The 20,719-nt window shown below is 42.5% G+C and overlaps 1 protein-coding gene across 4 annotated transcripts in view; it reads left to right on the top strand.

The window, feature by feature from the left end:
* Window positions 1-20,719, top strand: part of NEBL (nebulette) — a 647,345-nt gene that overhangs the window by 416,441 nt on the left and 210,185 nt on the right. For 3 of the 4 annotated variants that reach the window (XM_019508316.1, XM_019508317.1, XM_019508318.1), the window contains exon 5: window positions 6,529-6,639. The exons of the other annotated variant lie outside the window; for it this stretch is intronic. In XM_019508316.1, the coding sequence (XP_019363861.1) occupies window positions 6,529-6,639 (111 nt within the window). The remainder of the gene's footprint in view (window positions 1-6,528; window positions 6,640-20,719) is intronic. 4 annotated transcript variants of the gene reach the window in all.

Here is a 20,719-nt window from a genome sequence, read left to right on the forward strand (position 1 = left end):
GCTGCAATGCAAGAGCAGCTTTCAATTGGAGTGAAGCTGCGCCAGGGCCAGGCTGGGTAGGGGAATGGGGGTGCAGCTTCCAGAGTGGAAGCTGTGCTCACATTGCAGCTGGGGAGCATGGAACTGGGAGAAGCAGTGGTAGCATGAGCACAGCTCCCAGCTGCATTGCTCCAGTGTGGGTGCAGGGAAAGCATCCCCCCATTTGCCTCTGACACATCACTGAAGCCACTCAGACCATGCCGGACTGGGGCTGGGTTGTTCTTGGCCCAAAGCTTGAAAAAGCCCCTGCACTAAGTTAAATCAGAGCAGTAACTACAGTGACATTAATGTGGCACACCATTGTAAAATGAGTGATTAGAAAAGTTGTAGCTAAAATAAATTTCAGATTAAGATTGTATAACTTTTTAAAGCATTAGTCTTGATTTATAAACTTCAGTTAACTGGTTTGCCATGTGATTTATTCCTGGATCAGTTCCAACACTAATTTAATAAAAATTAAATAATAATCCCCCCTCCCACATGAGTGATTCTGGGAAATGGTCTGACACTAAAAATAAAAATCATTCGAGTCAGCAAAACAATCACAAAAGTGAATAGGTACTGCCATTTTCATTTGACATTTGTTGAACATGTTGCTTAACATCCAATATTCTTAAATAAATATGCAGTGTAGTAGGAGCCAAGCTATAACTCAAAAATATGTATCATCCCCTGTAAGAGTAAATGCATTATAAATCATAACATACCATAAAACTTAAGTTGTGCTGACACATTTTTCCAAGTTGTGGTTACTTTACAACAATCCTGAATTTAATGCAGCTTTGGGAGACATCCTGGGGGATTTTTTGCTGGAAAGTCTTTACGGTATCTAAATCTGATCCACATTGTGTCTATTATTATTGTATTATGTAGCAAGTGAAATGATTTCAAATTTTAACTGTGCCATGGTAGGAAATGGATGGTAGGAAGGGTGTTTGTTGCTGTTTCAATGAAGTTATAGTTCAATAGATTGTCATTTTCTACCAGACAAAACCCAAAATGGGAGATATGAGGGAAAGTACTTGCTGGTTATGATGCCATTACCTTCTTTACAGAAAGGTTGTTCTGTAATAGGTGGAAAAGCCAGAGTCCTTTTTTTGAAGGAGGTGAGGGTTCTGCTATGATATTGAGTTGACTACAAACTTTATACCTTCTCTATGCTGATGCTGAATATTTTGGCATAAGTGTTCAGTTAAGTGTGACAGAGGCCATGCGGGGAAACTGTACAGAAAATCCCCTGGTTTCTGTCAGAACAGTGACACCCAGAGTGGCATTCCTGACCTACAATTACCCTTTTCTAAAATGTGAAGAGGAAACTCAATTTAGTTGCTTTAGGCTGGCCTGTAACACAACTGTACATCCATAAACCCTGGTAGGGGAGACAAGGAATCTTGGCTCCCTTAAAATCAATTGCAAAACTCCTTTGGCTTCATCAGGGCCAGGATTTCATCCTGGAGCATTTCACCCATGTATTGTTCACATGGAGAGGGTTCTATGGTATTGGAAAGGAGGTAGAAAATGATTTCAGTTCTTTCTTTTGCTCCCTATGCATTCAATGTTTGGCCTTATATAGGGTGGACTCCTGTGCTTTGTTTGGAAGGGCAGGTGGGAGACAGCAAATATCTGAACATATATACTATCTTTTACAAAACCCCTTTTGACTCTTTTCTGTAGAGCTGGTTGAAAAATAGAAATTTTGTTCTGTGCAGTCCATTCCATGGAGGCTGAAAAGTGAAGCTGACCGTAGCTTAGCTGGTAGGCTCTTGGAGGTTGAACACCTAGGCTTTCCTCCCGCCCAAGCGAGTTTATCCTTGGGGATACCAGAGATGTTCAGCTTCTCTGCCTCCAGCTGGAGGGAAGCCTCTTGTTTTGCCTACTAGGAAGGAATTTGTCAATTATGCTTTCTTTATGCAGCAAGAAAACAAACTTGACAAGTGCCTTCCAGGTGGGGACTCTTCATCTTGATTTCCTGGCAGGAAATTGTAATTTTCCAGCAAAATTGCTTTTTCCTGTGGAAAATTTTTCTGATGGAAAATTCTTGCTCAGGTATAGTTTCATGTTTTATCTTTTTCCAGTCTGAAAAGCAATGCACCAAGTTCTTCCCTCTTCACAGCATGTTTTTAGAAAGGCATTATGGTATTTCAAATGGCTGAGCAGAAATGTTGCAAGGAACATCATAAGAATTGTATGCATTCCATCAATTTGTTTCTGCCATGAGAAAAGATTGCCCAGCAACTCCTTATCAGGAAATAAGTAATGAAAGCAAATTGAAGTTTAGAGCATGTCAACAGGCAATTTAATTTTCTTCTCTTTTGCAGTTGCAGTAACTTGGGCAGTTATTATACATGGATCTTTAACAATATTTTCTGTTTATGTTTGAAGATCATGAATCGGGTGAATCTTAAGTACTGGATTCAACTTATTGGAGAGAGTTTTTGGAACATCCGTGTAATTTATTTTTAATAAACAGAAAATGTTGAAATGTATTTTAATATGTGTTCTAAGTCATTTCATGTACATTATTATATCTCTGTAAAAGAAATAATTTAATCCAAACCTAGCACCCAATTTGTAAACATAAGCCTTCCATTTAAATAATGAGCTTCAGTCATATTACACATTGTTAAACTCTTATATGTAATTCTTAATGTTTTTGTTACAGTAATGTATTTTTGCTCTGGTGGAATAACAGCAGATATTAATGCCCCCTCCCACTTTATTAGCTCTGATTATTTTATATGCAAGCATATACAGTTACACGGTTTTCTCATCTACACATTGATTGTCATTTTCTACACCCCTAAACACACACATTATATATGCATATCTATGGTTATCTATCTATCTAGATATATATAATATTGTTGGTGTGTATCCCCTTAGGGCAGTTGATCTGTGGCTGTCCTATGGAGTTCTAGAGATAGGACATTTCCATACAGTTCTGGTATTATATTTAGTAGTCTAGGTCAGTTTTCTCAGGAGTTGCAATTTCAAAACTTTTAGTTTTGTTGTCTTGTTTGTATTGAAGGTTGTAGTTGCAAATCATTACTGTGATCATCTTATAATGTTATTTAGAATGTGCTTTGTTCATGGATTGTTTTTAAGGCCTGTTATGGAGATCTCTTTGAAAATATTTTGATGCTTGCTTTTTCTTCAAGTATCAATAACCAGTTGAATGTTCTTAAGTAAGCATGAAAGCTTATGTCCCTGCCCCCAAGAGCTGCCTGCTGCTGGGCAGGGCTCCGCCACCAGAGCCCATGCCTGGGCAATGTCCCCCTGCTTCAGCAACAGGGAGCTCCCAGCTCCCACCTTACAATTGCAATCAGGGAGCAGGGACTGGGAAATTCTCATCTCCCAGCCTCCGCTTTACAATTGTGATTGGGGATTGGGAGCTGGGATATTCTTATTTCCCAGCCCTAGCCCCATGGTTGTGGGGCCAGCGCTGAGAGATTCGTCTTTCCTGGTGCCAGCTCCATGGTTGTAGGGCTGGTGCTGGGAGATTCTCCTCTCCTAGCCCTAGCCCTATGTCACAGAGCCTGGGCTGGTAGATTCTTGTCTCCCAGGCGTAGTCCCGTGGTCATGGGACCTAGGCTAGGAGATTTTTATCTCCCAGCACCAGCTCCATTGCGGCAGGGCTGGTGCTAGGAGATTCTTCTTTCCCAGCACTTGCTCCACGGTCCGGGGCTGGCACTGGGAGATCCTTATTTCCCAGCCCTTACCCCATGATTTTGGGGCCAGTGCTGAGAGAGAAGGATCTTCCATCACTGCCCCACAACCACAAAGCTGGTGCTGGGGGAGAAGAACCTCCCATCCCAGGCCCCGTGAGTGTGGAACTGGGACATAAGCATCTCCCAGCCCAGGCCCTGCAACCATGGGGCTAGGGCTGAGAATGAAGAGGCTTCCAACTCAGGCCCCATGACTGCAGAGCTCATGCTAGGAGGTGAGAATCTCCCAGCCTGGGCCTCATGACTGGGTAGGGCTGGGAGATAAGAATATCCCATTCCAAGCCCCATGATCATGATTGCGGAGTCGAGGCTAGGAGCTCCCTGCTGCCAGGCAGGGGGACATTATTCCCTCCCAGGCTTCAGTGGCAGAGCCCATCCTGGGAACAGGCAGGTCCCAGAGCAGCGAGCAATGTCCCTGTGCTCCTTGCCAGCCCCTGGGCTAGCACCCAGGGGGAGCCTAGAGCTCCCCCTGGATACTATGGGGGGCTGGTTCAGGGCGGATGGGTTGGGAGCAGATTGCTGCCATGAGCAGGAAATCTACTCCCAAGTCCCTGCATGTGTAGATGCATGCCCAGGTCACTTGACTCTGGAGTAATTTACTCTAGAGTAAACTGGTCCTGCATTATTTGCACATGTATTACCCACATTATTTGCATGTGTATTGTCTATTGTGTACAAGTTCTGTAAAACTTTGGGTTCTGCAGGTTGTTACTGTTAGGGTGGTGGACTGATGGAGGCAGGTACCTTTCAGCAGTCATGTTTGATATACAAAGAAGGCACAAATCCTGTTTCTGCAAACACCAGAGGAATCAAATAGGCTGTAATTTCTCTACTGTTAGGCCTGTGGTGGGCCACTAGGAGGTGCTCCTGCATTGGGCCACCCACCTCACTGTGCCCAACCACCTTCTAGGCTCCAAGTGCCTCTCTGGGGGCACCTCATGTCCAGCCGACCCCCTTCCTGGAACACACCTGCAAGCCTGGGGGTAGTGCCGCCACCACCCAGAGTCTGGACTGATCTTGGACCTGTGCCCTCTGGGAAACACAGGTCTAGTAGTCCTTGAGGGTACTTGACCCACTGCAAGAATTTGGGGTGCTTCCCTCAGTCTGAAGCACAAATAGTGGTCTCCTTTAGTCAGCCGAACCAAGGGGACCCCAAGGCATAATCTAGACCCTCTCCCAATAAGTCTCCCATGCTAGATACAAAGGAGAACTTTATTGGTTACAAGGAGTAGGTTTGGAATAGGGTACAGGGTAGAGCAGTATCAGAGAAATACCTTAGAGCAAACAGTGGCACGGTAGCCTTTGATCACACATCTGATTTACTGCGAGCTATATATCTAGTTACATCTCAGGTAGCTTACTCACAAGTACTGTCCAGAGGCGGGTGGAAATTCACTCTGGAGGCAAACAGTTCATTGATCATGAGTTTTGAGAGAGAGAGTTTCAGATGGTCCAGCTTCTCTCTGAGTTTTCATCATGGCTACTGCCCCCACCTCCTGGGCAGTCCTTCACTTATTTAGCCCCTATGACCTCATTTACCTGATCCAGTGAAGGCCAGCAAGTGTTGGCTGCCGGCCAACCAATTTGAAATGCATCATTGGTTGTTGGGTAGACTGGCAGGGTCTGTAGCCCCTCCCAGTTATGTTGTTGGCTACAAAGCTGGCATTGCTTAGAACAATAGGGAGCTTAAGCCCCCCCGCCCCCAGGTGTGTGTGAGGTCAGTCTTGTAGGCAGAGGGAGTGGGTTTCCTCCTCCCTCTGGAATGTATCCAGCTCAGATTACAACTCAGTGTTACCTGAAGCTGATGGGGCAGAGGTAAGAGTGTTATGACTTGAGTTAAACTCTATTGGAACTACTGGATGTAACAGTCACCCTGCCTTTTGTAGTGACCATGGCAACCAAATTGTCTGATAGCAGAGTTTGGGGACAGGCAGAGATGGCATTCTGCCACAAGGCCAACCCACTTAAAGCCAATGCTAAATCCAACCATCTATTGCAATAGGTGTTCTTGGGGCCATCATTCTGGTGTTTATTCAAACTTTGTGCCTTTGCCTTCTGTTTCCTTACAATCTATTTCTGGGCATTTTTTACTGCTTTTCTCACTCTCAGAGACCTCTATTAAAATAATATACCATTATTTACTTGATTCCAAGGCAGGGTTTTTATTTCCGTTTAACGTGGGGGAAAAAGGTTCCTCATCCTCACAGAGGATGTTTGTTTTCCCCCACCACCTTCCACCTCACCAACTCCTCCATTGCCTGTTCCCCTTACTGCTTCTCCCACCATATGACCCCTGCCACCGCTTTCCCCACTGCAGCAGTGTGCAGGTGGAATTTAAGATGATCTTACAATAATTAGATTCTATATCTGGAAAAATATAACAAATTTATGCATTTTTGCATGTATAGAATCTAATTATTGGGGATTGTCTTAACTTCATGCTTATCTTGGATTTGTATAAATATGATTCTTAGTAAAACTGCATTGCCCACATGTCCTTGGTGTGTTTTTATTTTGTGCTTTTACATGTATTATTGGTTTGAGTTAAGGTTTCTTTCTGGTTCCAGGAGGAATTTAGTTGTTCCCTCCATTTTTTTTCCTCAGTGAAGGGTGACTGTTACATCCAGTAGTTCCAATGAAGTTTAACTCAAGTCATAACACTCTTATCTTTTTAAAACAAGACCTGATACAATGAGGTCACAAAGCAGCTATATTGTATTGGATTTTACTGTAATGTCTAATACTATATATTTTGTTGTTTTAGGTACTCTACAGACAGAAGCATGATGCTGAAAAAGGGGCATCCAGTTATGCTCACATGAAGGAGCCTCCAGATGTTATGCATGCCATGGAAGTCAATAAACATCAGAGTAATGTATGTACTCTTTTTTAACCTTGATTTTAAAGAGTCAAGTCTATTTGTTTTATATAAAATAAAATGTTCACAATATTTTGAAATCCATTGGAATTTCTTTTTTAAAAACTTTGCATACACATTTACCATATTTTTGCATACAACATAATACCCCCCAAATATGATACTCAGCTTGTTTTTGAAAGGTAAAATGAAGAAAAAAGATCTTTCTGTTTTCACACAATACTGGTATGCAACGGTAAGTAACCGAGTAACTTCAGGTAGGGAGTCCAGGGTTCTCACCTGTGGGGCACATGTAGTGTTACATTCACTTTTCCTCATCAGAGGCTTATGCTGCAGAAACAGCTATTACCATTTTCCTCGCTTATAACTTGTATCCCAGTTTCCAGAAGATGATTTTTGGAAAAAGGATGTGTGTTCTATGTGAGATAATACAGTCATTTAAAAAATCTTTTAGACTGTTGTATGTATGTGAATATTTACATGGGTTATACTCTAAACAATTTTTGAGTATTTCATTATAAATCTTATAGGAAAAGCTGTGTTGCCTTTGCTAATTATTTGACATTTTATTTACAAGCAGAGCTCTCTGAATACATATTTATTTTGTACTTTAAAACAATATATAACTCAGTATTGACATGAAGCATAGAATGGCTTCAATTTCTTTCAGTGATAAATTTCATATACTTATGTGAATGTTGCTTTTAGAGAGGTGAAGAGTGAGAGGTTTCAAGATTTGGAATTGGGGCCTCAGTTTGCCTGGCTGGGGTTTGCTTTGGTGTCCCTAATAACAGAAGGTTCTCCTAGTTCTTTTAATAAAATTAATTTGCATCACTTTTCATAAATGCAGTTCTTTCTTAAAACTGAGAGAATTTGTTTAAGAACCACTTGTTTAAATTATTGATTTGTTAGTCTTTTGTTTTTCTCTCAGCTTGGACATTACCATAACATGATAACCTTATTTATGTTTTTGATCAAGTCATTTTAAAGTTCAGATTCTCATGTGCCACTCAGTGCTTCATTATTGAGGTTATGTCTGCTATACAGAGCTTAAAAAAATTAATATACAAACAACTTCAAAGAAAACGCATTCTGTTGTTCAGGTCTTGCAAAAGCTTAGTTATGTAAATACTGAATTTTAAGCAAAATTTGGCCAAAATAATTAGGCCCCTTTAAAGGGAATTCAGAAACTGTACATAAGATTAACCAAAAATGTTAAGGACATTTAAAGTTAAGGTCTGCTGTCTATCTTACATAAGTGCTACATGTGAAGTCAGCTAATAAGATTATTTTTCTTCTATTTTTTTAAACAAAGCTGTCATTTGTTTGAAGTTATGGTTTATGTTTAAATGCCTTGAAATTTGTGCCAGCTCTTCAACAACAGTTCAGTGGACACTGTCAAGCTGTGTGTGGAAAGAAATTAATGTAACCTTGAATTGTATCTCAGATGTTTAAAACTTTGAGGGCTGGTCAGGATATTATGGGACTTCATGGGGCCTTGTGCTTGGAAATGGAATGATTTCTACTTGTATGATACATGCTTCAACTAGAAACCCAGGATCAATTCCCAACCCTGCTTCTTCCCTACCTGGAATCTTCTCACAGCCTGTCCAGCTTGGCCTCTGCCCACTACTGAAAGTTATTAAACCAGCATCAGGTTTAGAGAGAATAAGAGCTGAGATAGAGGCAACTTGGATGGGGAGGGATCAGTTATAAGGAGAGAACTTGCGCCATGGAGCTCTTTGCCCATGATATAGTAGTATTTTTTTCTGGTTCACAGTAGGGATGGTGATGGACTGTCAGTGAGGTGAGAAGGTTGTGTTTGCAAAAGGAAAAGAAACAGAAATGGGAAGAGATGGAATCCTTAATACATGGAGGAGCAAGAAGAGGAGAAACTGGAGAGCTGCTTTTGGGTCAAAATTATTCTAATGTGGGGTTGGATGTCCTTTGAGGTTAAATTTGTAAATCCAGTCCAGAACAGCTCCCCATTGTTCTGTGGCTGCACATATCCCTGTTACTATCAATAATGAGGGCAGTTTGCAGATGACCAAGTAAATAGAAAAGTAATCATGGTATCTCCTTATGCCTGTGACCAAATAGAAAATTTGTTTTAAAAAACCCTCACAAACAAATATGAGGCTACAGAGAAGGGAATGATATCTTGACGTGATCGTTTTAACAGAATCTTACAGATGATGGAAAACATGAAGAAAAAATCTTCAGCATGAACAAACTAAGGAAAAAAACAGCTCCTTTAATCTATTTCAAGATAGTCTTTTTTCTATTGCTTATATGGAACCAAGATGCAGTGGGAATATATTTTTATTGCACACAAGGAACTCTCATGTAACTCTAGTTATTGATAATGGGAGTTACACACCTACTGTGTGTAATTACTTGAGCACCATGCTGAATATTTGCTTGGGGATTTCTCATTTTGTAAGTAAAGGTTTAATTAAGAACCACATGAGGTTTCACATTTAACTGTGAATATGGAGCACTAAGGATTCCAAATGTGAAGCATCTGTCATATGGAACTTGGGCTATTTGTGGTTTTGAGAAGTACGGTGTTAAAGAGAGAAACTACTGAGGGAATAGGAGGACAAAGCTCTTTTATCCACCACACGGCATAGTATACCTATGGGAGCCAAATGCATGTTTACCTACAATAGTCTGCCAACTCAATTCAACCTTTACATTCAGGGTTTGCATCTAATAGGATTAGGATGTGTTTAAGACTATTTACTCAGCCTTAAAATAAGGCTGACATTTATACCTAACTGTGTGAAACGTGCAATTTCCTTTAAAAATTAAGACTGTATTCCACTTAAAATACATTTGTGCTGACAGTTTAAGCTGTCGTGTGCTACAGGTCTTTACTCCATTTTGAATAATATTACCCTGCTTAAGTATGAGTTAAGTGTGCATAATAGGGATATATTGCAAAATCTACTAACAACTTGATCATTTGTAAGAGAGAGATCTTCACCTTTTTTAGTACTTTTACCAAAGAAAATTGTTCTCAATAACAGTGACTGGAGTTAACTGGAGGAAATTTACTTACAAAATTACTTTACACTCTATTCAGTGCTAGAATGAAAACATGATTAACACACTAATTCTATATATAAATGTTTGTGTATCTGTTAAGTAAAAAATGGATTATATGAATATTAAATTAATAGATGTAAATTAATATTAAAAGCCTGACTTCATTACCCAAAACACTGATAGTTGGAGAAGAAGTTTCCAGTCCTCCCTGGTGTCCATATTTGTTACTATACTTTTATGTAATCCGAAGATTTTCAAACCATGAATGACTACACAGTAATAGCTAATAGTCTGTGTAGAGTTGTCTGGTAACAAGGAACCAGTTCTCCTTGTTTCTAGCTGAGAGTGCCAGATCAGAAGCGGGGAGATAGAGGAGATGAACTAAAGAGAAAAAAGGGGCAAGGTGATTAAGCTTTTCAAAAAGGAAAAAGACCCTTGTTCAGTTAATGATGCCTGGAAATATATAAACACTTTCGAAGTATTGGTTGGCCAAGGAGAGAAGTGGTTAGCTATGGTAGAGTGTTGTTACATGTTATAGTTTGCATGTGCGAACTCTAAAGGTGGAAACAGATGTCACTTGGTGTTTCATTTGTGATGTCATAAAATTTTTTATGGGTGCACAAATTGTTAGCAAATAGACATTGTTACCCTTTGTCGCAGCACATTAGTGGCATGACAGGAGTGGTAACAAGGAAAATTAGTGACATGACAAAGCTGGTAATAGACTCTGCCACTTTATTGCAGCAGATGTCTATTCTGTGGCAGAAGAGCACAGGCAGCCTGAGCTGGTTGTACTCACCAGCCATCCAGGGCAAGCCCCTAGAACACCTGCCTGTTATTAAGGGCAGATCAAGGGCCAATGTGTTTCTACTAATGAAGTGAATCAGCCGTGCCATGAAGCATCGCATCACAGTTAATCCTCTTTGTTCAGCAATGTCTGTTTCTTGCCTCCAGACAGTTAGGTGGTATTAAAGTTAGCACTTGCTGTAAGCAGTCACATGGCAAGGATGAATACCCTCTATAATGTGCCTGGCTCTGATCTGAGTTGCAACATAAGCTGCCTAACACCATTTTGTTGGAAGGGGTGCAACTTTGAGAAGCACAGAGGGCACTTAGCTAATCAACTTTTGCCTTAACTTATGGGTACTCTCATCTTAAGAGCATTTAGTACATGGGAAAGGTAATGTCTAATAACATCCTTAATCTGAAGTCAGGCAGAAGGTAGGGCAGGGTCAAACTTTAGAGACTAACTGATTCAGAGAGTCATGAGGTTTCCTAGGCAGCAATCTACTTTATCAGATACTTTGTAAGTTTGTAGGTTGTTCCCTATGAACATACTTCTCTGAATCAGTTAATACCATAAAGCATCACCCCTTGTAATTGACTTGGTGGTGGGGTGAGGGGCACTGAAAGAAACCTCCCTGTACTGCTGGCAGCCTAGGAACAGCTGCAGCTGCTTGCCACCGTGGGCACAGAACCCTCCTTCTTATGCATCTGCTATAATGTGCGACCCTGCCATAACTTCTGCCTTTTTCAAGTATGTAATGATAGATATCAAAGGGTTGTAATAAATTGCAAATGGTAAGGAAAGGGACCTCTGGATATAGAAATGGAAGGAGAGATGAACATGAAAACTGAAATATACTTGGTGCTAGAAACAGTTGCAGACTGAAATATTTTACCCAACTTACATAATGTACTAATAAAGATGATCACCAAATGCACCATACAGTTTGAGGACGAAAATAATCCTTGGTGCTTATGTAGAAGTTTACATATTCAGTTTCCTAAAATCTGTGATCTGCTTCTCATGTGTCCCCACCACATTTGACCATTTTGTTATGCTTGCTCATGTTTCTTTATTGAACTTTGCGAGATCTTTCATTGCACATGAGCCTTCAAGTAGCAGGCATTGCAGCTGGTGTTGCATATCATTAGGCATTGTGCCACAGTTACAGGTGTTTGAATCAATGGTATAGCCCCAGTTCTTCATTGATTTCTTGGAGTGCCCAACTCTGGTATGTAGGCAGTTGAGACATTACCATCTTTGCCATGGTTTGTCAGCCCCTGCTGGTAAGGTCTCAGTCGCTGTAATGTCCATTTTTTTCACTGTCAGGTATTTTCTTCAGCCTCTCATCCACATCTGTAGCTGTGTCTCATCGGACGTGGCATCGAGAGGTTGAGTGCTGATGAGGAAGCTCCTGCATGACTTCAGATGTTTGTCTTCTGTGAGATGGTCATACAGTGGGTGTCTCACATCTGGATCAGTGATTATGTTTACATAATTCATTCCATTTTTTTAACAGCACCCCATTAAAAGGAATAGTTAAATATTGTCTTTCCTATAAAAAATGAAGACGGATGTGTCCATCAACACTCAGAGAGATATCAAATCTGGGACTAAACCCCTGGCCTCTTGTCAACCAAAAGATGTCTCATGATTATTCTGCTAGGCATGCTGTCTTTAAAGTAATAACCACTATTTGGGCAGGCTTCCAGAATGCATATACACTTTATGCAGTCCAATGGACACCAGTGGTGGTGACTTCTAATACCCCTGTTAGCTTACTAATGTTCACTATTTATAGAAAAGCATATCAAGTCATAGGGTGCAGGCCACAAAAATAATATACCAAATGAAAATTACAATTCCTCTAATATGCTGTTATTATTAGTTTTAAAATTAAGAGCATATTTATATGCCACCACTGTGGAAATGGCTGATGGGGATGCCTCTTGTTGAGCCTTTGACAAAAGCCACATTAAAGCTGGGGTTCTATGCTGCATTTATATTGGGAAAAATCAGTCATCACTGACTAATTTTAAGGTGACATTGGTCATCAATGGTAGGTCTCCCGGATCTCTCCCAAATGGTGTTGTAAAAAATGGGTTTATTGCTGGTGTTAATGGCACCAAATAGTTTTCAGCACCATTACCAGGAAGAATGGGGATGTGTTTTCTTGTGTGTACAAGCAGGGAGATATTTTTCTACATCATTTGATGTGAGATCAGGGAAAGCCGTAGCTGACAATGTCAGCAATTGGCCATTTTTCCAGTGTAGGTTGGATGCCACAGTGATAATACTTTAGCTCAGAGGGGAAGCTAATAGGGTTATAAAGATGTAGTGTCACGAGCCATTTCAGCTTACCAAAAGTTGATTAGTTCACTTTAAGACTACTGGTCAATTTCCGTCTTCCCATTGATTTTTTTAGAGTATATCTGAGGGCAGAATTTGCCAATAACTCCTTTTTGAAAAACAAAACGTCCTTTTTGATCAGGTGTTAACTGTGGGGAGATGATAAAAAGACATAAAGGCAGCTGAATTCTTTAAAACTGGACATGTTTATCATATTAAATCAGCAGACTGACAGCCAGAGGTGCTTTGTACCCTATATGACTAACTCCTTGTTAAATTACACTTCAGTGCATCTCACAAAAGAGGAAATGTTATGTACACTTTGAATACAAAATCAAAGCTAAATGATCGCAAAGATATAGACTTTAAGGAGCATGAGCCAGATCCTCAGTTATTTCAAGGAGCTCTGCCTGTTTACAGAAATCAAAAATTGGGTCCTAAATATTTATCAACTAATTATGAATTAGGCCTGAATATTTTTTAAGTTTTGCAAGTAATAGTGGAAATTCAAACTTTTAATAAATTTGGGGAATGAGAGAATTTTTGTACAGGTGAGCACTCCATTTAACATGTTTCTTTAAAAGTATTGGGTACATGAAGCCACTTTTAAATTGCAATTTCTTGTAAAATGATGGATTACTTTGAATGTAATAACCTTCCAAAGAAGTGTTTGCTGCTGCTGTTACAAGGCCCTCAGTATGAGGATGACAGTTTTCCAGTAAACAGAAGTCACGGGTGAGTCTCTAGAGGACTGAAGAAACTGATCCTAGATATGGATGTTAATCTGTAGATGTGGTAAATAGTTCTGGGAGGAAGGAGTAGATTCTGGTTGTTACATCACAGCTTATCTTTCCTTTTGTGTCTTTTGTTTGTGTGCCTTGATTGTGAGACTGATTTGCTTGAAATGATCGATGCCTTTTCAAACATCATAGAACCACTGGGGATGATCCAGTGCTAGAGCCTCCCTGGTATCAATGCTAATATTTCATTTTTGCCTTCTAGGTGTCTGTGAAACTCTTCCTTTTTCCATGTCTGTCATGTGGGGTCATGGGTAGCTAGGTCTGTCGGTTACCACAGGGTCAGAAGTTGCCAGGGTCAAAGGGGAGTGTGCTAAGTTGGAGTGTAGGGAAGCCAGAAGATCTATCCGGGAACCGAGTCAGAGGTCCAGAGGGTCAGGCAGAACATGGGTTCAGGAGGCAGAGTCAATTATCTAGGAAATCAAACTAGAGTTGGGTCAGATGTTTAAAGGGTCAGCCTAAATGCAGCATCTGTGGGCAAGCTGGCTGAGGTATCCAGAATCATAGAAAAATAAGGTTTCATAGATTGGCAGCAAAAGCTAAGGAAAGCAAAAAGTTTTCCTTTAAGTACATAGGAAGCAAAAAGAAGGTGCAGGGTAATTTAGGGCCCCTTCAGGATGAACTAGGGCAACTGGTAACAGATAGAATGGCCAAAGCAGAGCTTCTCAGTGATTTCTGTGCATCCCTGTTCCTGGACACGAATACAAATATGCATCCCATTGGGACTTTAGATAAGCCTAGGATAGATACCAACCCACCAACTGTTCATGCTGACCTAGTAAAGGGGCACCTGGAGGAGTTGAAAATGTACTTAAATCAACAGGCCCTGATGATCTTCATTCTAAGGTACTTAGGGAACTAACTGGAGTCATAGTGGAGTCGCTGGCACAACTGTTTGAGCGCTCGTGGCACTCAGGACAGGTCCCAGAGGATTGGAAAAGGGCCAATATGGTCCCTATTTCCAAGATGGGGAGGAAGGAGGAACCAGGTAACTATAGGCTGGTTAGCCTCACTTCTATCCTTGGCAAGACCTTTGAGAAAATTGTTAAGGATCACATTTGTGGGGGACCAGTTGGTAAAATAATGCTAAGGGGCAATCAGCATGGGTTCATAGCAGGCAGATCCTGCCTGACTAACCTGGTTTCGTTTTATGACTGGGTCACAAAATGCTTGGATGAAGGAAGAGAGGTAGATGTTATCTACTTAGATTTTAAAAAGGCCTTTGACATAGTGTCGCACCCAATTCTTATAAGTAAACTAAACAGTTGCAATATAGATTATTACATAGTTCGGTGGGTAGAAAGTTGGCTTATGGGATTCACCCAGAGAGTGGTGGTGGGTGGGTCGGTCTCTACCGGGAGAAATGTAGACAGCGGAGTCCCCCAAGGCTCTGTCCTGGGATCTGTGGCGGGCTAGTAGGGGGTGCTCCTGCATTGAGCCACCCACCTCACTGTGCCCGACCACCTTCCAGGCTCCGAGTGCCTCCCTGGGGGCACCTCATGCCTGGCCAACCCCGTTTCTGGAGCACATCTGCTAGCCTGGGAGTAACATTGGCACCACCCAGGGATGGGCTTGATTCTGGCTCTGTGCACCCTGGGAAACACAGGCTTAGTAGCTCTCAAGAGTACTTGATTCACTTCAAGAACTCGGGATGCTTCCCTCAGCTGGAAGCACAAGTAGTGGTCTCCCTTAGTCAGATGAACCAAGGGGACCCCAAGGCATAATCTAGACCCACTCCCAATAAGTCTCCCACGCTAGGTACAAAGGAGAACTTTATTGGTTACAAGGGGTAGGGTTGGAATAGGGTACAGGGTAGAGCAATATCAGAAATCCCATAGAGCAAATTGGCATGGCTTGGTAGCCTTTGATCACGCATCTGAGTTACTGCAAGCTATGTATCTAGTTGGATCTCAGGTAGCTTACAAGTATCATTCAGAGGCAGGTGGAAATTCCCTCTGGAGGCAGGCAGTTCCTTGATCATGAGTCTTGAGAGAGAGAGAGAGCAAGTTTCGGATAGTTCAGCTGTTCTCTGTCTCTGAGTCTTCCTCATGGCTGCTGCTCCCTCCTCCTGGGCAGTCCTTAACTTATATAGCCCTTATGACCTCATTTACCTGGTCCAATGGAAGCCAGCACCTGTTGGCTGTCAGCCAACTAATTTGAAATGCATCACTAGTTGCTGAGCAGACTGACAGTTCCTAGCTCCTTAGGTAGCCCAAGCCCCTCACCCAGGTATGTGATGCCAGTCATGTAGGCAGAGGGAGCAGGTTTCCCCCCCACCCCCTCAGGAATGTGTCCAGCTCAGGTTACCTAAAGAGATAGGGTAAGGTATGTAATCTCTGTAGGGCCCATCTTAACCAAATTGTCACAGAGCAGAGTTTTTGGGGAGAAACAGAGGTGGCCTTCTGCCACAGACTGGTACTATACAATATCTTCATTAGTGACTTGGACGAGGGAGTAGAAAGCACCCTGTCCAAGTTTGCTGATGACACCAAACTATGGGGGGAGATAAAGAAACTAGAGGGCAGGGAGTGAATTCAGGTTGATTTTGACAGACTGGGGAAATGGGCAGAACAGGATAGGATGCAGTTTAACAAGGATAAGTGTCATGTGTTGTACCTGGGGAGGAAGAATCATCAACACTCCTATAGCCTGGGAGTTACCATTCTAAGTAGCACAACTGTGGAAAGGGATCTTGGAGTCATAGTTGACTCCAAAATGAACATGAATCACCAGTGTGATGAGGTAATAAGTAAAGCTAACTGCACCCTTTCTTGCATAAGCAGGTGTATCACAAATAGGTCTAGGGAGGTGATACTTCCCTTCTATGCAGGCAGGCGCTGGAATACTGCGTCCAGTTTTGGGCACCACACTTCAGGAGGGATGTGGATTGTCTGGCAATGGTTCACAGGAGGGCCACTTGTCTGGTAAAAGACCTACAGAAAAAGCCCTATGTGGACTGATTGGGAGACCTGAACCTCTTCAGCCTCTGCAAGAAGAGGCTAAGAGGTGATCTAGTGTCAGCCTACAAATTCATCAAGAAATAGGGGACATGATGTTTACCAGGGTGCCCATCAGGGTAACTAGAAATAATGGCCACAAACTGAAAGAGAGCAAATTTACACTGGATACCAGGAAAAAATTCTTTACAGTGAGGGTTGCCAAAATATGGAATACGCTTCTAAGGGAGGTGGTGCTGTCCCCTTCTTTGGAGGTATTTGTGAGGAGATTGGATAGACACCTGGCTGGGGTCATCTGACCCCAGCACTCTTTCCTGCCTGGGGCGGAGGTTGGAGTTGATCTAATAGGTTGGAAGGGACCTTAAGAGGTCATTTAATCCTACCCCCTATTCAAAGCAGGACCACTCTGAACTAGATCATCCCAGCAAAGGCTTTATCTAGCTGGATCTTAAAAACTTCCATGGAAGGAAATTCCACAACCTCTCTGGGTAGCCTGTTCCAGTGCTTTACTTACCCTCCTTGTGAGAGTTTTTCCTAATATCTAACCTAAACTTCCCTTACTGCAACTTGAGACCATTGCTCCTTGTTCTGTCATCTGCCACCACTGAGAACAGCCTAGCTTCATCCTCTTTGGAACCACCCTTCATGTAGTTGAAGGCTGCTATTAAATCCCCTCTCAATCTTCTCATCTCCAGACTAAATAAGCCCAGCTCCCTCAGTTTCCCCTTAGAAGTCATGTTCCCCAGTCCTCTAACCATTTTTGTTGCTCTCCACTGGACTCTCTCCAGTTTGTCCACATCTTTCCTATACTGGGGGCCCAAAACTCTAGTACTCTGGATGTGACCTAAGCAGTGCCAAATAGAGGGGAAGAAGCACTTCCCTTGATCTGCCCGCAGTACTTCTTCTAATACAGCCCAGTATGGCATTAGCCTTCTTTGCAACAAAGGAACACTGTTAGCTTATATTCAAATTGTTGTCTACTGTCATCCCCAGATCTTTTTCTGCAGAGCTGCGTCTTATCCAGTCGGTCCCCAGCTTAATAGTTTGTCCAAGTTTCCACTTCTTGTAAGCTTCCTTTTAGTGTTTTAGCTCACAGAAGAATTTCCTGCTAAGCCAAGCAGGTCTTTTGCCATATTTGCTAGTCTTTCTGTGCATTGGGATGGTTCATTTCTGCACCATCAGTAAGGTTTCTGTAAAATACGGCCAGATGTCCTGGACTCCATTCCCCCTTAGACTGACCTCCCAGGGGATCCTGCCCAGGTCTGCTTTTCTGAAGTCCAGGGTCCTTACTCTGCTGCTCTCCTTCCTTTGTTTCCTCAAGATCCTGAACTCAATTATCTTGTACTCACTGTTGTCCAAGTTACCACTTCTACATTCCCCACCAATTCTTCCTTGTTTGTGAACAGAAGGTCAAGAAGAGCATGGCCCCTGGTTGGCCTCCAACACTTGCACCAGGAAGTTGTCCTTAACACTCTCCAAAAACTTTCTGGATTGCCTGTGTACTGCTATGTTGCCTTCCTAGCATATGTCAGGGTGATTTAAGTCACCCATAAGAACCAGAGCCTATCTCCAGTTTCATACTGGAGCTCTGAGCAGTTATACAGCTCTCTACCATAAAGCTCAACTCTTCCACCTCTTTTGCCTGTTATTCCTGAACAATTTATGCCAGTCCATGGCAGTGCTCTAGTCATGCAAGCTACTCTACTCGCATCATAGTTCTGTGGTCAGCAAGGACTTCCAGTTCTTCTTGCTTGTTTCCCAGGCTCCATACATTCATGCAGACACGTGAGGTAACTAGCTGATTACCCTAGTTTCTTAAGAAGAATGAGAAGGTCTCCCGTGTTACTCCCTCCAGGTCATCTGCTTCCCCACTTACCTCAGGACTTTCATCTCCATCCCCGGCAAACCTAATTTAAAGCCTTCCTCAGTAGGTTAGCGAGCCTGTGTGCAAAGGTGCTCTTCCCTCTCTTTGTAAGGTAGATCCCATCTCTTTGTAGCCGTTGTTCTTTTTGGAGCAACATCCCATGGTTGAAGAAGACAAAAGCCCTGCTGGAAACACCATCTGCACAGCCATGCATTGATCTGAAGGATGCATCTGCTCTTGCCCAGGCCCTTCTCCTTTGCTGGAAAGATTGAGGAGAACACCACTTTATCCTCTGTCCCCTTCACTCTGGTACCCATAACCCTGTAGTCACTTTTGACCTGCTCAGGGTCGCCCCAGGAAATACCATGGGTGGCCACATGGATGAGCAGTATAGGGTAGTAGTCAGAGGGCCAGGTGAGTCTTGGTAGTCCTTCCATGACACCCTATATCTGCACTGCAGGCAAGCAGCAGACCTCCTGAGATAACAGGTCAAGCTGGCAGGTGGTGCCTCTGAAGTCTCCAACCACCACCACCCATGAAAGAAGGGATTTAAACCCATTCATGCCTTTACCACTCAGCCACCTTGCCTTTCCTGACAGAGAATCTGTCAGGAAGTCAGTAGCAGCACAAGCCAAGGATGCAGCAGCCTGAATTATGTTGAATCTTGTTACCTAGACACTTGCCCTTTCTGGTCAGTGGTTTATACTGGAAGAGGAGAGGGGTCCACTGACCCTGGCTGGTCACTTCAGGTATGTGGCTAGACCCAGCTGAAGGGTTATGACCACCTGTATCCATCTCAGTGCGCTGCAGAAGAGGTGGTAGATTTGGGGCTTGTTGTACCCAGGTGATGTTCAAGAAGTTCCTATCCATGCAATACTGGAGTCTGACTTGGCATGGAAATCTTTCACTAAGATGTGGAGTAGCTACTATATAGATGGGAAAGAGTGTTGGTACAATCACACATCCTTGCTTGACTCTAGTTCTAGTAGTGAATGGATCCATTTCCAAGCAATTGCTTATGATAGTTGTTGTCGTTAAGCAGTCTGATAATGGTAACATACTTTAGCAGGCATCTAGATCTCATTAGGATCTTCCATAGGGCCTGCCTTTTGATTAAATCAGAGTCCTTATTTATGTCAGTGAAGGCCATGTAAAGATCTTGCTGTTTCTTGCAGTACTTCTCCTGCAGCTGTCTAGCAATGAATATAGTATTTGTCATATCTCTCAAGTGGTCTGAAACACACTGGGACTTAGGTAGAATCTCCACACTGAGGAAAGTGAGTCTATTGAGGAGAAGGCTGGTGAGGATCTTCCCAGCTATGGGCAGGAGTGCAATACTATGATAATTGTTGCAATCCAATCTGTCTCCTTTCTTGATTATAATAATGATTTTGGCATTTCTCAGGTTGCTGGGAATATGTTCTTGTTTTTTCAGATTTCCATAATGTTGTGTAGCTGGTGAGAGAGCTTCCACCTTGCTTATAAGTTTCATCATGACCATGTACTTTGTTGTTATTCATTAGCTTAATGGCTTTCAAGGCCTCTTGATAAGTTGATGGATCTGCAGAATGGTCCTTAACAGATTCCTGTGGAATGGCTTTGGTGGTATTGTCTTTGTCATTAGAATCTCAGTTCAGGAGCTTTTAAAAGTGCTCTTTTCACCCTGTGTTGATGGTGGAGTTATATTTAAGGAGTGTTGCTCTATCGTTGGACCTCAGAGGGATGATTCTTGGTGTGCTTGGCCCATATATAGATTTGGTTGCACTGAAGAAACTACTCATGTCTTGATTATTGGCAGGCATTTGAGCAAGAGTGTTTGCAAATGCGAGAAAAAAACTATATTTACTGAAATCTAAGATGAGTTGTATTCTTCATTCAGCATGGGGAAAAAGAAACCTTGTCTTAGATTTAAATATGGCCAGGGTGGGGGGCTGTTCTGGCTCTGGCCTCAACTGGAGGAAGACGAAGTAGTTTGTGTGCATGTGTGTGTTGGGGGGTGGCGAGTGTGGTATGGGGTGGGGTGAGTGTGGGGGGAGATTTTGCACAGTTGGGGGATAGATTGTGTGGTGCATGGGTGGGGGGAGCATGGGGAAGATTGTGTGGTTGCAGGGGTGAGGGAAATGAGGGAAAAGTCATGTGGTGCAGAGTATGGGGAGCATGGGGGAGACTGTGTTGTATGGGGTGGAGGAAAGACAGGAGATTGCATGGTGCAGGGAGCATGGGGGAGATTGCACAGTAGCAAGGGAGTTGCTGTGGCTCTGGCTCCAGCCCT

This window comes from Gavialis gangeticus, unplaced genomic scaffold, assembly GCF_001723915.1.
Source record: "Gavialis gangeticus isolate Ggan-Ray unplaced genomic scaffold, GavGan_comp1, whole genome shotgun sequence".
Lineage (NCBI taxonomy): Eukaryota > Metazoa > Chordata > Crocodylia > Gavialidae > Gavialis > Gavialis gangeticus.